At 38.3% G+C, this 17971-nt stretch overlaps 3 protein-coding genes across 3 annotated transcripts; 1 reads left to right on the plus strand and 2 right to left on the minus strand.

Annotated features, from left to right (window-relative positions):
- The first annotated feature begins 1647 nt into the window (after positions 1-1647).
- LOC114754554 (brassinosteroid-related acyltransferase 1) lies at positions 1648-4863 on the plus strand. Its single transcript, XM_028943338.1, has 3 exons — positions 1648-2118; positions 2645-3139; positions 3740-4863. Exons 1-3 carry the CDS (start codon positions 1648-1650, stop codon positions 4244-4246), a joined length of 1473 nt encoding a protein of 490 aa, XP_028799171.1. The 3' UTR covers positions 4247-4863.
- Positions 4864-4947: 84 nt separating this feature from the next.
- On the minus strand, positions 4948-9547 carry LOC114754527 (two-component response regulator ARR12). The gene is made up of 6 exons (XM_028943305.1): positions 9032-9547; positions 8300-8452; positions 7714-8088; positions 7283-7359; positions 5946-7190; positions 4948-5239 (listed from the first exon to the last, which is right to left on the minus strand). Exons 1-6 carry the CDS (start codon positions 9159-9161, stop codon positions 5168-5170), a joined length of 2052 nt encoding a protein of 683 aa, XP_028799138.1. The 5' UTR covers positions 9162-9547; the 3' UTR covers positions 4948-5167.
- A 3023-nt stretch (positions 9548-12570) lies between these two features.
- Positions 12571-14178, minus strand: LOC114754485 (class V chitinase CHIT5a). Its single transcript, XM_028943251.1, has 2 exons — positions 12964-14178; positions 12571-12826 (listed from the first exon to the last, which is right to left on the minus strand). Exons 1-2 carry the CDS (start codon positions 14089-14091, stop codon positions 12782-12784), a joined length of 1173 nt encoding a protein of 390 aa, XP_028799084.1. The 5' UTR covers positions 14092-14178; the 3' UTR covers positions 12571-12781.
- Positions 14179-17971: the final 3793 nt, after the last annotated feature.

The raw sequence follows: 17971 nt of genomic DNA on the forward strand, positions 1-17971 counted from the left end.
TTTTTAGCGGTTGGGTTTCACTTAGCAGACAGCTGGGGAAGATATATATATATATATATATATATTGAAAGGGGTATAATTTTGTGTATGCTTGTAAATACACACACACAACCACCAATCGAATTTTGAGTTGTCTCACAATATATGACAAGTATTCACTTTTTAGATAGACATGCCTGAGGATGTATACGTACGTACATAGCAAAAGCTGCAAGCACTCAAGGCAGTATTGCAAAAGGAATACATTCCCTGGAGACTGCAAAGTTTCAACAATAATGGCAATATAGTATAGTGATTAGAAGCTGCAGGCGGTGGCAAAAGGAAGGTTGGCGTTTCAGACATAAACAATATAGAAAAGAGAGAGCCAGAGAAAAGAGTGGGGATCGGATGAGGGAGAAGAGGAAAGTGAAAAGCTAGAAACCTGAAAATGAGGCCACTGCTGGTAAAGCTGGGGACAAGAAGAGACAACACTGGGCTTCAAATGCACGCATGCTTTTCCCACACCAACTTATCTCTCTCTAACACGCCAACCTGTTCTTCCAACAAGCTTCATCCCCACTTCTCTTTATCTCGATCACCGCTTCTTTTCATTCCCAAAGCTAGCAAACAAAACTAAAGCGTATGCCTTTCTTTGTTATTGTGTTCTGTGAGCTTTATTAAGGTTGGTCCATAAATTATATATACAATCTCATTATTTTTGGTTTGCAACGACCAAACAAAAGCGAACTGACCTTTATTTCTGGCCTCCTGGATCTATTTTCCATGTTTCCCGAAAAATAATAACCAACTTTCTGCCACATATAGATAATAGCGCGCATAAGTTATGCTTGGCCTTTACTATATGTTATGTTTGGATATTTTCTTGATGATTAAAATCTTAAACTGGCCTGGGCAACTTCGAACGTACACATAATAGTACCATAAAATATATGCTTGATTTTCTTGGATCTTAGTAATGATCATGTCTCTCCAGAAATCATTTCAAGACAAAAACTAGTAATATACGCATACCAAACCATGCAAGTAATTGAAGGAGACAATACAATATCAATATAATGTACATTAAAGGGCTTTCAAAATTTTATAATTGGCATCTATATCTATTTTCATCAGAATTCAAAATAAATTTGACAGGCTAAGAAAACTGATAACATCCAAACATTTGACTTGCGTTAACAGTGCATGACTTCTCTTGCAAAGTAGGAAAAATTGGACGGAAATTGATAACAGTTTCCTTGAAAGCTGTAGTTTCTTTATTCATATATTTTTACCCCAGCGGAGTGCATAGAAATGGCTGACCAATTAAAATCATGATAGAGAGGGTGGTAGGTCGTTTCCTCTATCTCTGAGTGCGAGCCAGATAATACAGTCGGCGACTTAACGGAAACTTCTTTTGCTCCTAACACACACAGTACCATGCAGAATATATATTAATTTTACCAAAAAGAAGATGCATTTCTAAACATTAATTCTCCATCTTATTATATAAACCCCCTTCATCAGCAGCTTCTCCATGTATAAAGCTTGCCTCCTACTATAGCTAGTAACATTATCTTCCATCTCTGTTCTTTGTAACCTTTAATTTGCCGTCGATCACCTATATCTGTGTCAGTACTGATCTGATCAGAAACTAAGCCGAATTCAATCATGACCACAACCAGACATGGCAATTATGTTAGCCCTAGCAATAGTGCCCTAGTTTCAATTTCAAGGGTTGTGCCTGTGTATCCAAGGCATGTGCAGCCTGGTGGGAGGGTCTTGAACCTCTCCAATTTAGATAGGCAGTGTCCTACCCTGATGTACGTGGTGTTTTTCTATAACCCATCTCAGGCTTTCAAAGATCTGACCCTTAGTTCAGTTTTCAGCAGCTTGAAATCCGGGTTGGAAGAAACCCTAAGCTTGTGGTACCCGGCTGCAGGTAGACTGAGGGTGAACCAAAGTGATGGGAAGCTGAACCTGTGGTGCAACAACGAGGGTGCAATAATAGTGGAGGCGCACACCCCTCTTAGAGTCTCACAACTTGGGGACTTGTCTCAGTACAACGAATTCTTTGAGAAGCTGGTTTATAAGCCATCTTTTCATGCCAATTTCTCGAACATGCCTCTGGTTGTTGTTCAGGTGAGATGCATATATACGTATTACAACCTAGCCACAGGCGCATAAAATCTCTTATGAATATCAGAATTACACGATATATGTACATGGATCTCTTACGCCCCTGTGAGTAGCTCTTTTCCAAAGAAGTGATTTATCAAATCTACAGATGGGAGAATTAATGTTTGTTGATTTGTACTATATAAAAATGAAAGAAACTAGGGTTGCACCCATGTGATCATTGAATTAATACATATATATTATGTATGTATGTACATGTGCATTATGAGATTATTCGAGTACATGTTGCCTTCGCAGTAGACAAGGGTGATTGCAAGTTCTTCCTACTTTCTTTAATTTGATGCTTATATATTCATCAAATATAAAGGCCTGTAAATTTGTTTTTTTCATGGTTTTTGGTACAATTTCTTTACCTTAATTAATTTTTTTCTTTTTCTTGGGTGTGTGGAAGTCCGTTCCTTGTACTGAATTAGACACTCAATTTTTTGAACTACATATTTTTTTATATGTACATGTGTATATTTCACAGGTGACAAAATTTGGATGCGGAGGGTACTCAATTGGGATTGGCACTAGCCACTCGCTATTTGACGGACCAGCAACTTATGATTTCTTGAGTGCATGGGCTTCTAATTCTGAAATTCTGAAAGGAATCAGGCATGCCGGCGAGGTGGCAAAACCGGTGCATGAGAGAGGGATACTACTGAGTGGAAGTCTCGAAACCCCAAAAGGAACTGTGTTTGTGAATATGCCTTCAAACTCAAGAACCTCTAATCATGATCAGCAGACAAAGGCCGTGGCAATAGAACATCTCTATCAGTTGATAATGCAAGCAGCTTCTGAGTACAAAGGTTTTCAGCCGCAAAATATTATTGGAGGCTCCGAACAAAACAACTATGTGCTTGCGACCTATCACGTAAGCACTTCGCACATAGATTACTTAAAGAGGAAACACTTCTCCATGAGCACAGATCACTCCCCTATATTTTCAACCTTCGAGGTTCTTGCATCTCACCTTTGGAAGGTAACTTAAATCCTCACTTCCTCTTAATCATGTGCACCAAGTTGTTTTGAGTGGTAATCGATAATTCTAATTCAGCTAGTTACAACAAGATTTAAGTAAGGTTCCTTAATCATTTGTTATGATCAAACTCTCCTACACAGACTGAACACGTATAAGTTGAGCTACCTAATATGTAAGTTTAGTGAACAAGCCGACGATAAATGCAACTAGACACATTAACCGATTTGAACTTGTATTTCTCTTAAGTTTTGAAATAATACTACCTCCGATCCTAATTATAAGAGTTAGTTGACTAATTTGAAAAGATTAAAAAAATAAATTAAGTTAGTTATGTATAATAAATAGGTGTTGTATTTTTTAAAATATTCTTGCTAATCGAGTGTATTGGCTAGAAATATTATTATTAGAAGGACTACTTTGAAAAAAAAAAACATAAATATGAGAAACAAAATGGATTAAGGTCTTATATTTAGGATTAAAATAAAAGTAAAACGAGATCTTATATTAAGGACTAAAGGTAGTATTAATAAGATGGCAAATATTTAAGGTATTTTACCCCCTTAACGACGCCAGTGAACTATTTGTTTAATTATGCGATAGGCACGGACCAAAGCATTGGGATTGGGAGTGAGGAAAGAAAAGAAGGTATGCTTGCAGTTCGCAGTGGATACGAGGAACAAGATGGTGCCCCCATTACCAAAGGGTTTCAGCGGGAACGCGTATGTTCTTGCGTCTGTCATGATGTCTGTGAGAGAAGTGGAAGAGGCAAGCTATGGAAGGATCGTGGAGAAGATAAGAGAGGCCAAGAATAGAGTGAACCACGCATATGTGAAAGCCTACGTGGAGGCATTGGAATCAGGAGCACAGGGAAGCCTCCCTCCTTTGAAGGAGCTAACCTTGGTTTCTGATTGGACGAGGATGCCATTCCATAATGTCGGATTCTTTCATGGAAAAGCAGCCTGTGTTTCTGCTCTCGCATCTCCAGTTCCACAGGTTGCTTATTTCATGCCCAACCCTTCTGACAATGGAGGTGTTGATGTCAGAATTGGCTTGCACCCTCAGGTTGTTACTGCTTTTTCCGACTACTTCCTATCTAAAGGCCAATAGAAAGGCTACACAGATATAATTTTCAGTTTGGTTCTTCGAAGTGTAGGCATCTTAATTCCGTTTCCTCGCAAATTTAATCTCTCTATTCATTGGTCTGATATAAATTTTACTGACCATAAGATTTGGCCTAACAGAATTCATGTGATATAAGTGGCCATGCTTGGCGTTCAGAAAAGCAGAAACGTTCGTGAATTTGGGGACCATGGTCTTCTTATAGCTTTTCTGGACACTAAATATGGCAACTTTATCGGTCCAATAGCCACTTGTTTTCTGTTAAGCCAACTCATGTCAGTTAAACAAGAACTCAAATTAGAGAGATTCAATTGACTGGAAAAAATGAAACCATGGGGAACGAAATCAAGAATTTTACAGTTTGAAGGACAAAATTGAAAATTTGTGCAATCTTTCGTGGGCAAAAATCATGATGTATTCTAAAAGTAAAGTGATAGGACATACAGTACTATTTTAAATTTGTCGTATAGGGTTTGCTCGAAAAGCTGTCTCGGGACCGGAGATGTCGTTCCGTAAGCGATTACACAAGAACGAGTCGACAAAATAATGTAATAAATAAAATGAATGCCCTTTTGTTGCATTGTATGCCTAAGCATTCGCATTATTTATTGGAAACCCATGTTCACTGTTAGCATAATCATCCACTTAATCTTGATTTTGAAGCACTAAACATATTTGCTAGCAAAGCATGTCTGCTAAAACGACATAATTTATTCCATAATGCACTGTCAGACCCATGGACAAGACAACAATGCAATTTCATAAAGTAAGAGAAAGCCCTTATATTACATGTCAGAGAGTAATCTGAAAGAGGCTAGGCCTACAGAAAACTAGAACTCCAAGAGAATATATCTGAAACTACAAAATTCGCCAACAAGCATGATGCTTATATAAGGTGCCAAAATGCTGTCACATAGATGTCCCCACGGTGTAATTATTACATATTAAGTCTCCATTCAATAATTTCACCTTGTCTTCATCCTACATCAGATGATAAAGTCATTAGAACAAGCAGATAATAAATCAACACCAAAATTCAATATCTTTTGCAAATTCAGTGTAATTTTGGAAATGTGTAACACTCAGAAAGGCAAAAAGAATAACTTCACAAAGTTCATATTTCATAAAGCCGAGGTCTGTCTATCGTTCATTTGATCAGTAGATCAACTAGACTACTACAACGTAGATCAATAAAACGAGACAATTTTACAAGCAAAAAATGGAATAACAATATCAAAAACCAGACAGAACACATGAAGCCAGTTCAACGACTAAACCAATTCGAGTCCCTTTTTAGCATATAAAACAGCACTGATGCTGCCGATATCAGCAAATCTTCCATTCAAAGCTGATCCATTGCATCGACTCAAAGGAGAATGACATGCAAGAAGGCCAGCAAGTGACAGTTATGGCAGAGAAGAAGGAAACTGATAGTTAACGTCATTGTATAGTGAAACTGTAATATATTTGGCATTTTTAACGGTAATATCCACCAATTCAAAATCTGTAATGGTGTCTACACAATAATCAGAAGTCACAGATAGATGCATCAACAAGTCACAATGAGATCTTAAAATGGTCAAGCCATTATTTATTTGAGGACTAATTGAATTTTATAAATTAAAAAGAAGAGTCGTGCAGAAACACCTTTGGGAAGACCCAAGTAGCATTGATTAAATGTTACTACCTGTTTCATCATTGAACCGACTAAATCATCCAGTGAACCAAGATTGCTATTGATGTGACTCTGTTGCGCCTTCTGCGCGTCTATGAGATACCCTTGACCTTGTCTCAACAGGATCTCTTCAGCTAGTTTTGCCACTCCATGATGCTTAGTTTGTGTGGGATTACCACAATTGAAGACCAAGTTTCTGCACAAGGCTGGGTCTGTTGGTGAAGGACTAGCTGGTCCACTAACACTACCATTTACAGGAATCAGAGAGTTTGCAGAGCTACAAATAACATTTGAACGGTAAGCAGAATCCTGACTTCGGTCATCCCACCCTTGAAAGGGTACGTTACTGCTTATGTGCCCGGAAGTATTAGCAAAAATGTCTCCTTGGGAATTCGAATTTGCTGTTACATCTTGGGGTTGGCTGTACATGAAAGTGACGGATGAAGCATCACTTGGATTCCCAACACGCAACGGTGTAGCAGTCAAGTTCTCCGTTGGAGATACAACCATTGGTCTAGAACACCCAGTTGGTGGGTAAGAATTTGGCAGGATTTCAGATGACTGCACACCATCGGACCAATCATCACCACAACACCTATGATCCAGCAAAGAGCAAGAAATTTCTGAACGTTGAGCATCTATTGAAGATAAATTCTCATATGCTCTGCCCCCTTGTGTGTTTTCAGGATGTGCTGCTACCATAAAGGAGTTGTCTTCTACACTCTGAAGTGGGGTGAGTGGGCAGCTAGCAGTTACTATTTGTGTTGGATCAAGTGGTTGACTAGAGATGGCTAACATTATTTTATCATCAACATCAATAGCATTGGTCATGTCATGAGAAGAACTAATGCTTTTATGCTTATGGTGTTGTAATTGATTACTCTCGGTATACCCTATTGTTCCCCGAACTGCATTGCCATTTTGGTTACCATGAACAATGGTTGACTGGAACTTGAGTGGGTCATTCATAGAATTGTTTAAGTTCTGCGCACAGCCAAACTGAATATTTCTTGAAGAAGGCAGTCCATGCACGCCCAGGCCAGCAGGAGAGTTGAATCGACCAATTGCCCTAATAGATGGGAGGGATCTGAAAACATTGTTCTGAAACTGTCCAGGAGCACTCAATGTTTGCAAATGGCTGAGCCCACTCAAAGAGCCCATTCTCCAAAACGATTGATCTGCAGTACCTAAGGCTGCCACCAGATTAGCCTGTTGGTTCGCTACACAACTGATTCTTTTCAGATAGAGCCTATATTTCTGCAACCATCAGAATATCCAACAATAAGGCTCCCTAAAATAGAGGGTTTAGGTCATATGTTAAGATAAAACAGGAAGGTTTAGAAAAATGCCTGGAGATGGCTAGCCACATTCTCCCTAGTAAGCTTCTCAACATTCATCAAATCAAGAATCTTTTTAGGTACAGCCTCTGCCACCAAAACAACATGATCATGAGGCGCAGACTTGTTTTGGAAGCAGATAATTTTATGCCACTAAAGAGAAATACAGGAACCAGAACATAACATGATATTTACCCCCCAGGGGCACTTATGCTTTGAAAGAGGAGTCAATATCGTTTTCGTGATATTAATTCTAAATAGAATCATCATATCGTATAATATCCTAAAAATTGGGTAGCTAAACTATACCCAGAATATTCATTAAAAAGAATGTTAAAAGAAATCAAAAGAAACAAGCCTTGATAAAGCTCTTTGGGGAAATTAATTAAAATTATAGCTTCAGTTGTTTTGATTACAGGTAAAGGGCAAAGAGAAGAACTTACTGTCAATGCCCAACTGATTAACAGCAGCAACAAACTTGCGATGCAGCTCAACTGTCCAGACAACCCGAGGCTTCTTCTGGGTCGACGGGTCCTCATCAACGTCCTCCTCATCATCATTCTGATCCTTCCTTTTCTTGGGCATCTTTTGATCTATATGGTATGTTCCTGCTGATCCTAGACTGCTGCCGCTACCTGCATGAGGCTTGTCTTGGTTGTGGGGATTGTTCTGCTCCTTAGAGTCAAACTTCCTCCTCCTGATCACATGCTGCCAAATGTTCTTTAGCTCTTCCATACGAACAGGTTTCAACAGATAATCACATGCTCCATGAGTAATTCCCTTCATCACTAGCTTTGGGTCACCATATGCTGACAACACTGAAATCAAACATTTTATAACATATTAACTTCAGAGGATCATCAGCAAGCATTCTTAAATCAGTCTACCACAAACGTTGAAGTTTTTGTGTATACGAAGTCAAAACAGCCACGAAACTTCCCTTTTCTTAATTGAAAACTCCTAATTTTCAACAATCTAGTAAGTATCTGCCGTCGAAAGAGATGGACTGACAAAGACTTGTGCGCTTACTTATGACTGGTAAGTCCATCTCAAGTCCTACATGCTCGAGTAGTTTAAAGCCATCCATGTCTGGCATATGAACATCACTGATAACCAGGTCAAACCTGTTTTTGTTTTCTCTCAACAGCTTCAATGCTGTTATTGCCTGACTAGTTGTCGTCACTGCAAAATAATCAGTAGTGACCAGAATAAACATCATTATAAAACAGCACATTAGCAAATTTCAGATGTATATACAGAACACAAAACAGTTGTCACGTTCTGTGGATGAGAACTCCAACCAGTAAAACAGCTCAAACCATCCCCTTGGTATCCGATTGAGATCGGATTCCATGGGTGAACTCAAGCAAGAGTCACGGGAGAGAGATAGGGAGCCAGGAAGAAAAGGTCAAGTCAAGAAAAGGGAGGCTAAAGAAGGAGCGGCAGAGAGATTGAAAATAAGAAATGGTGAACTGTGAAATGCAGCCAGTTAGTGAACTAATTTATGTCACCTTGTAGAAAAGCCAACCATTGAAGCCAAGAATAAGATTGGACCGTATATTGGTTACAATCTCCCCCATGCAGTTACTTAATACAAGTCCTTCCCGTTACAATATTACATAGCCAAACGAACTAACAGTTTCAGCACAAAGACACCAGCTCAAATTCAAAATCTATATGATAAAGCACGAATAGAAATCCCGAACCCGCAAAAGGGAAATAGAATAATGAAGGATAAATCAAAAGAAGAAGGAGAAAAACCGTTATATTGGCATCGTCGAAGAAGAGTTTCCAACACGAAGAGGCAAGTTGGGTCATCGTCAACGGCAAGAACACGCATCCCTACAGGAAACTGGTCTCTGGGATCATCCATTCTGGTCTCCACAGTCATTTTCTTCACACCAGTACTCGCAAACTCAACCAGTGGTCGTTGGAAGAGATTTTGAGCCTTAGACGGATTTAACTTTCAACTATGATCACTGGTTCACTGTTATATGGTCTATGGGTGCGAAACCAAAAACCATGTGAAACAGAAGAGATGCCAAGAAAAGGATTCGCATAGTCCAACGAATAAAATCCTTAGCAGAAAGAGGGAGGGTTAAGGGGAATGTGATGATGTAGAGGAATTAAAAACCATAAATTTGAAAGGAATTTCGCTCTTTTTTTTTCCACTTATTTGCCCCGTAACAGTAGAGTGAGAAATGGAATCTACGACAATCTATAGACAGTGAAAGGGGATTGAATAACGTAGACTTTGGAACCAAATGGACCTTATTTATCGTTTTGGATACCAGGAATCCACCGAAAACCAATGCGTCATAAGCACGCGCTTAAAGGATATGAAATAAACATTAGATGGACGGTGCTTTGATGGATACAATGATCACGGATTCACTTGCGTTGCCAGGTAAAAGAGAATATGGCCGCATTAATCATCCTTATTTCGCCATATCTGTAATAAATGCATTTCCTTCTTCTTCTTTTTTTGGCTGAAAAATGCATTTCCTAATTGGATATCCAGCTTTCCATCAAATCAGGCACTTTAATTTTGTGAAACATAAATTGAAGCCTTTTGTTTGTTTATGCCTTTATGGGGCTTGAGAGCTGAAATCCGTGCGTACAGATTTGGGGCATTATTATTAATATATATTTGAAGTTTTGTCTTTTTAGGAGTTTCTCTGCTACTCAATCATTCAGTCAAACTGAAAAATTCTGGGCACTCGCCAGTCAACAAGCAAAGATAAGGGCCATTATTTATGGACGGTTGAATGCAGTAAGCAAGGAATGTGACATTGTGGCACGTTATTGCATCATATGTTAATAAGAGAGAAGAAAATAATTATCAACTACAAATATATAACTAAATAGTTGTCATTTAATATCTCAAAACTTGTCATTCCAAGTTATTCTGTTGTTACTGGGGCTTACCAATAATTATGTGAACTTTATACTAATAAATAATGATCATACTAATTTGAAGACCTTAAAATCTCAATTTTTGTATATTTGGCAGTATTATGATTTGAAATAGAGGAACAACATGTAATCTCAACCGTGACTAATGTCAAAACTAGGTTTCTTTTCTTTCTAAAAGCATAAGAACTGAATTAATTTAAAGGTATGTTTGGAATAATTTTATAAGTAGTTTTTTAATTATGATTTACACAGTAGGAAATAAATATATGAGAGAAGTTTTGTTTTCGTTTAGGTCAAAAAGTGCTTATAAATACTTATTTAAGCCAACCTAAGCAAGCACTAAGACTCTAGTATTTTTTTAAAAAAAATAATAAAAATTAATATTCTCTTCTATTTTTTTTTAATTAAATTTTTATTGATGGTACGAATTCTCCCTGTTTTTTTCCTTCACTTTTCATAGCTGTCTAAATTTAATGCATTATATTTTATTTTTTGAATATTTTTTAAGCAGTTTCAAACTGTAGGTCCTTCCTAAAATTTAAATTTATTTATTTTAATGAAATTTTATTAATAATTTTAGAGAATGTTAAAGTTAAAAATTTAATTTAGAAGTGAGAGAGGAGAGGAACCAGAGGAGGTGAAAAATAAAGGGATGGGAGGTCAGGTCCAAGCTTTGAAATGAGAGAGAAACAGGAAAGGAAGCCTGCGCAGAGAATAGCTGAGGAACGAGAAAGTGTAAGCGTGCTTGAAGACAGCAACGGACACTCTCTGTCTCTATCAATCTCTGCAGCCAAGCTTCATTATTTGTATACGGAAAACCCCACTCACTGATAAAGTTGCCTTCGTCTTTTGCATTTGATCCCCCCCCCCCCAACCCTCCCCTCTCTTATCATCACTCTGCTTTTCTGCTTTTGGCTTTAGTGCATTCTGCAATCATGCAACTTTAGAACCTTATTCCCCTTCCCCCCTGTGTTCTCAGACGCCTCCTGCTTCATCCATTCTTTGTCTCTTCTCTCACACTATATGCTCTCGTCTTCAAACTTGCATGTGCTCTCTCTCATCTCAAGAATCCAACAAACCGTTCACTTCGAATAATAGTAATATTATTATTACAGGATAGCCGGCCACCCCCACCAGGGAGCTAGGTAAGTTCCTAGAATGAAAGAGAAAAAGCAGACAACGTTATGTAACCTATAAATGCAAACAAATTTTGCCAAACAAATCATTTGCTTGTTGGTTGAGAGGCCACTAAGTTGATTGACGCCTGTGGGGTTCCTATCGCACCGCCCCGCGAAGAAAAGTCCAAAAATAAGTTAACGCGGAAAGAGTAAAGTAAAATCATGGTTGCCCATCATTATTGCTCAGGATAACGACGATTTTAGTGAGCTGGTTAATGATGATCCCAGATAATGACCGTCTCACTTAGAGTGCTGCCTGGCTTTCATGGCTCTGTATCGTCACATCGCCAATTAATTCTTTCGTGGGATGGATTCTTGGTTGATTATGTTTGTATATGCCAATAGTTATCTCAGTGAGAATTAGATATGTGTGTGTTCTGGTTGTTGATTTCTGGGGTTCAGTTTTGTTAAGAAGGATGTGGATGATATATGCAGCCGAGACGGCTGGAGGCCTGCAAGGGCAATTCCAAGCAACAAAAAGGGAAGACAAAGTTGCTTTGCTTCCTCGAAGTTGGTTCCTGAGGTCACATGTTGGAAGATCCGCACACAATTCACAACGCGTCCAAAAGTGGAGGGACTTAATTCTTATGATTAACCAAATCCAAAGCACATCATTGAGCCTCCACCAATACGATTTGGAAATGGAAATGAACTTTGCAGCGTGAGCTCCCCCACATCTTATATAATAAGATTATCTCAAAAGGTTCATTATTGGAACAAAATCTCGGGATATCCCGTGCTTTATGAAGGCACATGGCCTTCCTCTTGTGGTGAACAGTGCAACGCGTGTATCCAAGTTAATGTGTTCATCACTTCATCTTGTCTTTTGAGTGCCTAATAATGCGCGCCATGTATTTGAATGAGTATCTTAAAATAATATTACGTAAAAGAATAGTCTATCATTGCTGAGTATTCATGATTTTTTTTTAAAAAAATATTTTGATCCTTGCATTATTGTTCAAAGGAACATATCCTGAATAAAGGTAAATATTCTTGTTGATAAATATTTTTTTATTTTATCAAAAATCAGGCCGAGGCTTTGCGCTGAACCGTTGACCTTGGCTGGCCCGACTTGGGCATGCACATGATCGGGCAGTAAGAACAGGCCAAACGTGAACTGGTCCGAACTTGCATGCGACACACGCACATATATTGATCATTTTTCGATTCATGAGAGATGGACGGGAAATATAGGATTCCGGCGTATAATAAAAATTCAATTTATTTCTGATGCTGGGAAAGCACTACACTTGCAAATAAACTACCATAGTCAATAACAGGACGGTGGCAACCATTATTTTGATCCACCACTAATGTCAGGTGAATCTATGTTTGGATTAAAATGGGTAGTTGGTCCAATTCCAACCTTTCCCTCTGTGGATCAAGGCTGAGCATCACCAAAAGCTCTGTGCTTTCCTTAAATAGCCAGCAACTTAGTGCCCTCCAAGCCATGTATTTGAAGCTGCCACAACAAACCAAACATGTCAGGTAAATTTTCATTTGAAATATGCAGTGGAGAATAACACATCCGTCAAGATTTTCACTCTATATTTATCCCGCCGGTGTCATTAAAAGCGGGGAATGAAGAATTATGCGTACCTTGTCTGGAGAGGGCCCAATCCATGTCCTTATCAACGGCCCAAAGAAATAGCCATTTAAGCCCAATGAGCGAGCGAACTGGACTTTCCTTTTAATGGACCTGACATCATCATATGTGATCCAAGAAGTGCCGGCGTAAGAGTAATAAGACACACTGAGCCCATCATAAACGACAGTTGCCCCATTCTCCTTGTTGAATTCCAAAATCCTGTCGTAATCCATGGTCCCATCAGTATCGGTTGCTGGCCCAACAGCAGGAGCCCCGATCCCATGAACATTCGGATCCTCAAGCTTCCACGTCCGGCCATACAACGGTAAACCCATGACGAGCTTAGAAGGGGGCACACCGGCCCGGATCCACGACCCGATCCCGTAGTGGGTGCTTATGTTGCTCTTGGGATCGAAGAGAGCGGCGTTGACCCCGGTGAAGTTAGACCAGGCTCCGTGATAATCGAAGTTCATGGGACTAGCCCAGTCCAAGTATTTGCGGATTGCTTCGGCCGGATACGACCTGGATTGGTTTCCGATGAGCTTTATGGTATTGGCGTAGTACACTGCGGCTGTTAAAAGCAAGCGGGGCTTGCGTTGAGTTCTGGAATCCAGAACCAGGGCCCGGGACCATTCCTGGAACAAGAGAGCGAGGTTGGACATGTCTTGTGGGGTGTCCGGGAACTCCCAGTCGAGGTCGAGACCATCGAAGCCGTAGTGGCGAGCCACTTGGATGGTGGATTTGATGAAGACGGAGCGACTTTGAGGGGTGCTCGCCATGGCGGCGAACGCGGAGGAGTTGCTGCTTCCTCCTCCGATGGACAAGAGAGTCTTGACGGGAGGGTTGCGATTGCGGAGGCCGCTGATGAAGTTGGTAATCTCAGTTTGGGCAGATCCGGTGACGCTGAGCCGGAAAGAGTCGGCAGGGTCGGGCTCAAGGAAGGCATAGTAAATGTGGGTGAAGTAGTTTGTGTTAATGGAAGAGGTGGAGAAGTCACTACCCGAAGGCCAATACGCAGCTCTGACAGATGAATATGGTGTTGGATAAGGAGATGAAGAAGGACTGGACTCGGCTGATGATTGGTGCATTGTGACAAATAGCAGAAGGAGCATGAAGCTGTGGATGGCCATGGAGGTCATGTTTGTTTTGTTGGAGTACTTGCAAGGGACGAAGAGACAAGTTGAATATATATAGGGTTTTTCATAGAACTAGTTGTTTATTATACGAATGGGGACCCTTGTGGTTGGCTGTAGTAATTGGGAAGCTGTGAAGCAATTCAGCGAAAGCGGCCTTGAATTGAACACTCCACTAATCATTCGGACATGAGGAAGCAATCAAGCACGTGAAACAAAATAGGACTAAGGTATAACAACTAGAATACAAAGTCAAAACAGATAAAAGTCTAAAACTCCTTGGCTGAAAGACAAGGTCGTCGCTCTTACGCGCATAATTTATGCGTGGAGACTGAAGTAGCGATGGGCGGCTCTTCTCAACGCTCCTTTCGAACCAAAAAAAAGAAGGATAAGGTAAACATGTTGAATACGTTACAAGGAGATAATGTGCAGGAATAATGCATAATGGCCGCCATGAAAGGTCAATACCACTTGCTGATTACAGAACGACGGACTTTGGGGAATGCAGCTTAGAGCAATCGTTGTTATATACCACCCATGAGGTTAACGAGTGAACTTAATGCATCAACATGTTTTACTGGGGGGAATCCTACAATATACCTCTCCAATCCCTAACACAGTAACTAGTAAAGATGTTGGATTTCATTGTAGATATAATACTCAATCCATCTTCACCTAACTTATAAGCTCGAACATAACTGATCTAATATTATACAAGATTACTTTAAGAACATCAAGTCATATTTACTACAATTAATTAAGTTATCTAATTTAATTTATTCAAATTAATTAGTTAGGCAGCCCTTATATATATTAAATGTCATAGGTAGTTATCTGTAGCCCAACAAGTGAAAAGTGACGCCTTGTCTTCTTGTTTTGCTCTCTCTACCCATTATAGGGTTATAAAACAGACGAGAACCAATTTGATTAACAGCTCGCGTCGTCTTTTATACAAACAAGCCTTCTTTTGGAAAAATAAAAATCGGAAGGAATTGTATTAACGGACTTTGATTTGATTCAGAATGTTAAAAGTGTTAAATTCATGAATTACATAATCGTCGCCTGTACAGGTAATAGACAAATGTCGCCCAAGTAAGGGTCAGAGTTTCTTACCACGTAGAGTTTAATCTGATGGCAATGGATTTACGACTGAGTCGAATATCATTGGGCTTAGGCTATTGAATTCGGAATCAAGAACATCTATCCCCCAACAAATTAAATTTTTTAAAAGAATGAGTTACAAATATTAATCTAAACAACTACAAATTTAAGAATTTTAGTTACAGATAATTTTTTGAAGTTTCAGACATAATTCTCTATTTACAACTGGGACTCTATTTTGCAACTAATTTTTTCAGAAATTTTTTAGAGGCTAGCTAACATTTAGTTCAAATTCTCAAGACTTAAATACTCCTCCAATCCTTAATATAAAACCTATTTAACTAATTTGATTATATTAAAGAAGTTATGTAAATTAGTTAATTATAAGAAATGTGACATGTTTTTTCTAAAATACCATAATCATCTTTCTTAATATCTTCCCTCCATCACTTACTTGATTATGATTGATAGAGTATCCATAGGGATAATTTAGAAAAATTGATAAATATGATAAATAGGTTTTATATTTAGGACCAAAATTAATTTATTAATTAGGTTTTATACTACTTCCGGTCCTGATTATAAGAGCTAGTTGACTAATTTGAGAAAATTAAGAAAAGAAGTTAAGTTAGTTATTTGTAACAAATAGGTGTTGTCTTTCCTAAAATATCCTTATTAATCAAGTATGCTGGCTAAGACTATAATTATTAGAAAGATTATCTTAAAAAATTGAGAAAATATGAGAGACAAAATAGATTAAGATTTTATATTTAGAACTAACATAAAAGTCAAAATGAGTCTTATTTTAAAGACAGTAGGTAGTATTAAGAAGCGGAGGAGTATAATTTTTCCAGGCTATTTGTGTTAATCTAGAATAGATGTGTTGCTATCTGTGCCGTAACCTTCGTTGACTTCGTTGGGCTGACTTGGCTGGCATTAAAGTGGAGCTGACTTTGGGGATGAATGGATTCAATCATGGCGACTAATTGCTTCCAGGCGCATACTATTGCGTGCGCTGTTCAATGCCATTATCCTCTCTCACAATGTCCTATGTTTCAGACCTAATATCTTTAAAAAATTACGTTTGACTTTTCATTTTAATTACAGTAAGTCATACTGCAGAATATGACTAATCTTTAGGTTTGACCAGATGAATTATCACAACAAACGTTCTTTAGTGTTACTAGAATAATAGAAGTTTAAAATCACCGCACCGGTGCAGGTTAGAATTATATGACGGCAAATGGTTGACCCCGGGCTTTGATAATGTGAAATTAAAAAGAATTAATATAAATTTTGATCATCAAGTTTGTTTTCATTCTTTTCAAATATTTTTAACAAAATGAAAACAAAATTTCCTTACATACTTATTTTATATGCTGTAAAATCACTTTCAAAATTTAACATTAACCTAAACACCTCTTAAATTTGAAACAAGGAAAAACGAACCTTCGGCCTATTCCAAGCAATCAAAACTACTAGAAATGGCATTGCTTTATGAAAATTAAAATGGCTATATAACTAACAGACTTAAAATAAATCCGCGCACATTGTTTTGTATATTAAATGAGTTAGATTTCTTTAAGTTTACGATACATCCTTTAAGATTAAAATTTCAAAATAAAAGCAACAATTTAAATAATTTAAATTTAATCTGATTAAAATAATCATCCAATGAGGAGGAAGAGACTAAAGTAAATTGAGGTGGCAGACATCAGCGCTGACTAGTAATAACAAAAAATTATTGTTGCTGATAACTATTAATTAAGTCATGGATGATGGTCGGGCAATAGCTGATAGGGTGGATCGTAGCGCAACAATCATAATGACAATATTACGTTCGATACTTAATATAAAAGCTAATTAATTAATATGAGTAAATTAAAAATATTAGTTAAGTTAGTTATTTGTAATAAATAAGTGTTATCTTTCATAAACTATCATGGCTAAAATTACCATTATTACAATAATTGTCTTAGAAAAAATGGATAATTATGAGAAATAAAATAGATTGGGGTTTTATATTTAGGACCAAAATAAAAGTTAAACAAACTTTTATATTAAAGAGCGGAGGTAGCGTATTTTAAAAAAAAAGGGAAGAAGAAAAAAACAGTATGGTTATCGTGCAGTGAAAGGCGGGACAATGAGGTTCTGGTCAAAATCCATGCATTGGAGCCACGATATCAATACGCCGCCGCACTCAATGTTGTGTGTTCCTATTGAATTGCCTCTTACGCATGCACATACGCTCCCTCCCTTTTACAAGCCAACTTGCCCTGTCTCCATAAGTTAAAGTAACAGATGCACATACGCTCCCTCCCTTTTATAAGCCAACTTGCCCTGTCTCCATAAGTTAAAATAACAGACACCACTTGAAAAATAGAAACTTTGGATGTGTGAATATAGCAGCTCTGAGTATAAGATCATGACGTACTACGCGGCACTAAATAAAGACAAAAGGTTAATGGGCACATTATTAAAGAAAGCAGGATGTACAGAGATTATATCAACCAGAACCAACAAGTTTTATCTGTATATGTAGCACTGAGGCCAATGATGTCCAGGGGAGCTTTTGAAAAAAGATCCAAGAAGATGATGGTGGGTGGTAGCTTTTGCGTGGGATGGCTTTCCAATGAGGACCAGTTCTTTATTATGTTTTTTTTCCCAAGTGTTGGAGTGGACAAAGAGGATCTGCAAAAGAGATTTGGTTCGATGCATTCATTACTTCCTGCGAGTTGTTTGCCTTGTGGGATTTGTTCATAGTCCATAACTCACTCATCCCACT

This window comes from Neltuma alba, unplaced genomic scaffold (genome assembly GCF_004799145.2).
Source record: "Neltuma alba isolate B1F8T4 unplaced genomic scaffold, ASM479914v2 tig00010148_pilon, whole genome shotgun sequence".
In the NCBI taxonomy this organism is placed as follows: Eukaryota; Viridiplantae; Streptophyta; class Magnoliopsida; order Fabales; family Fabaceae; genus Neltuma; species Neltuma alba.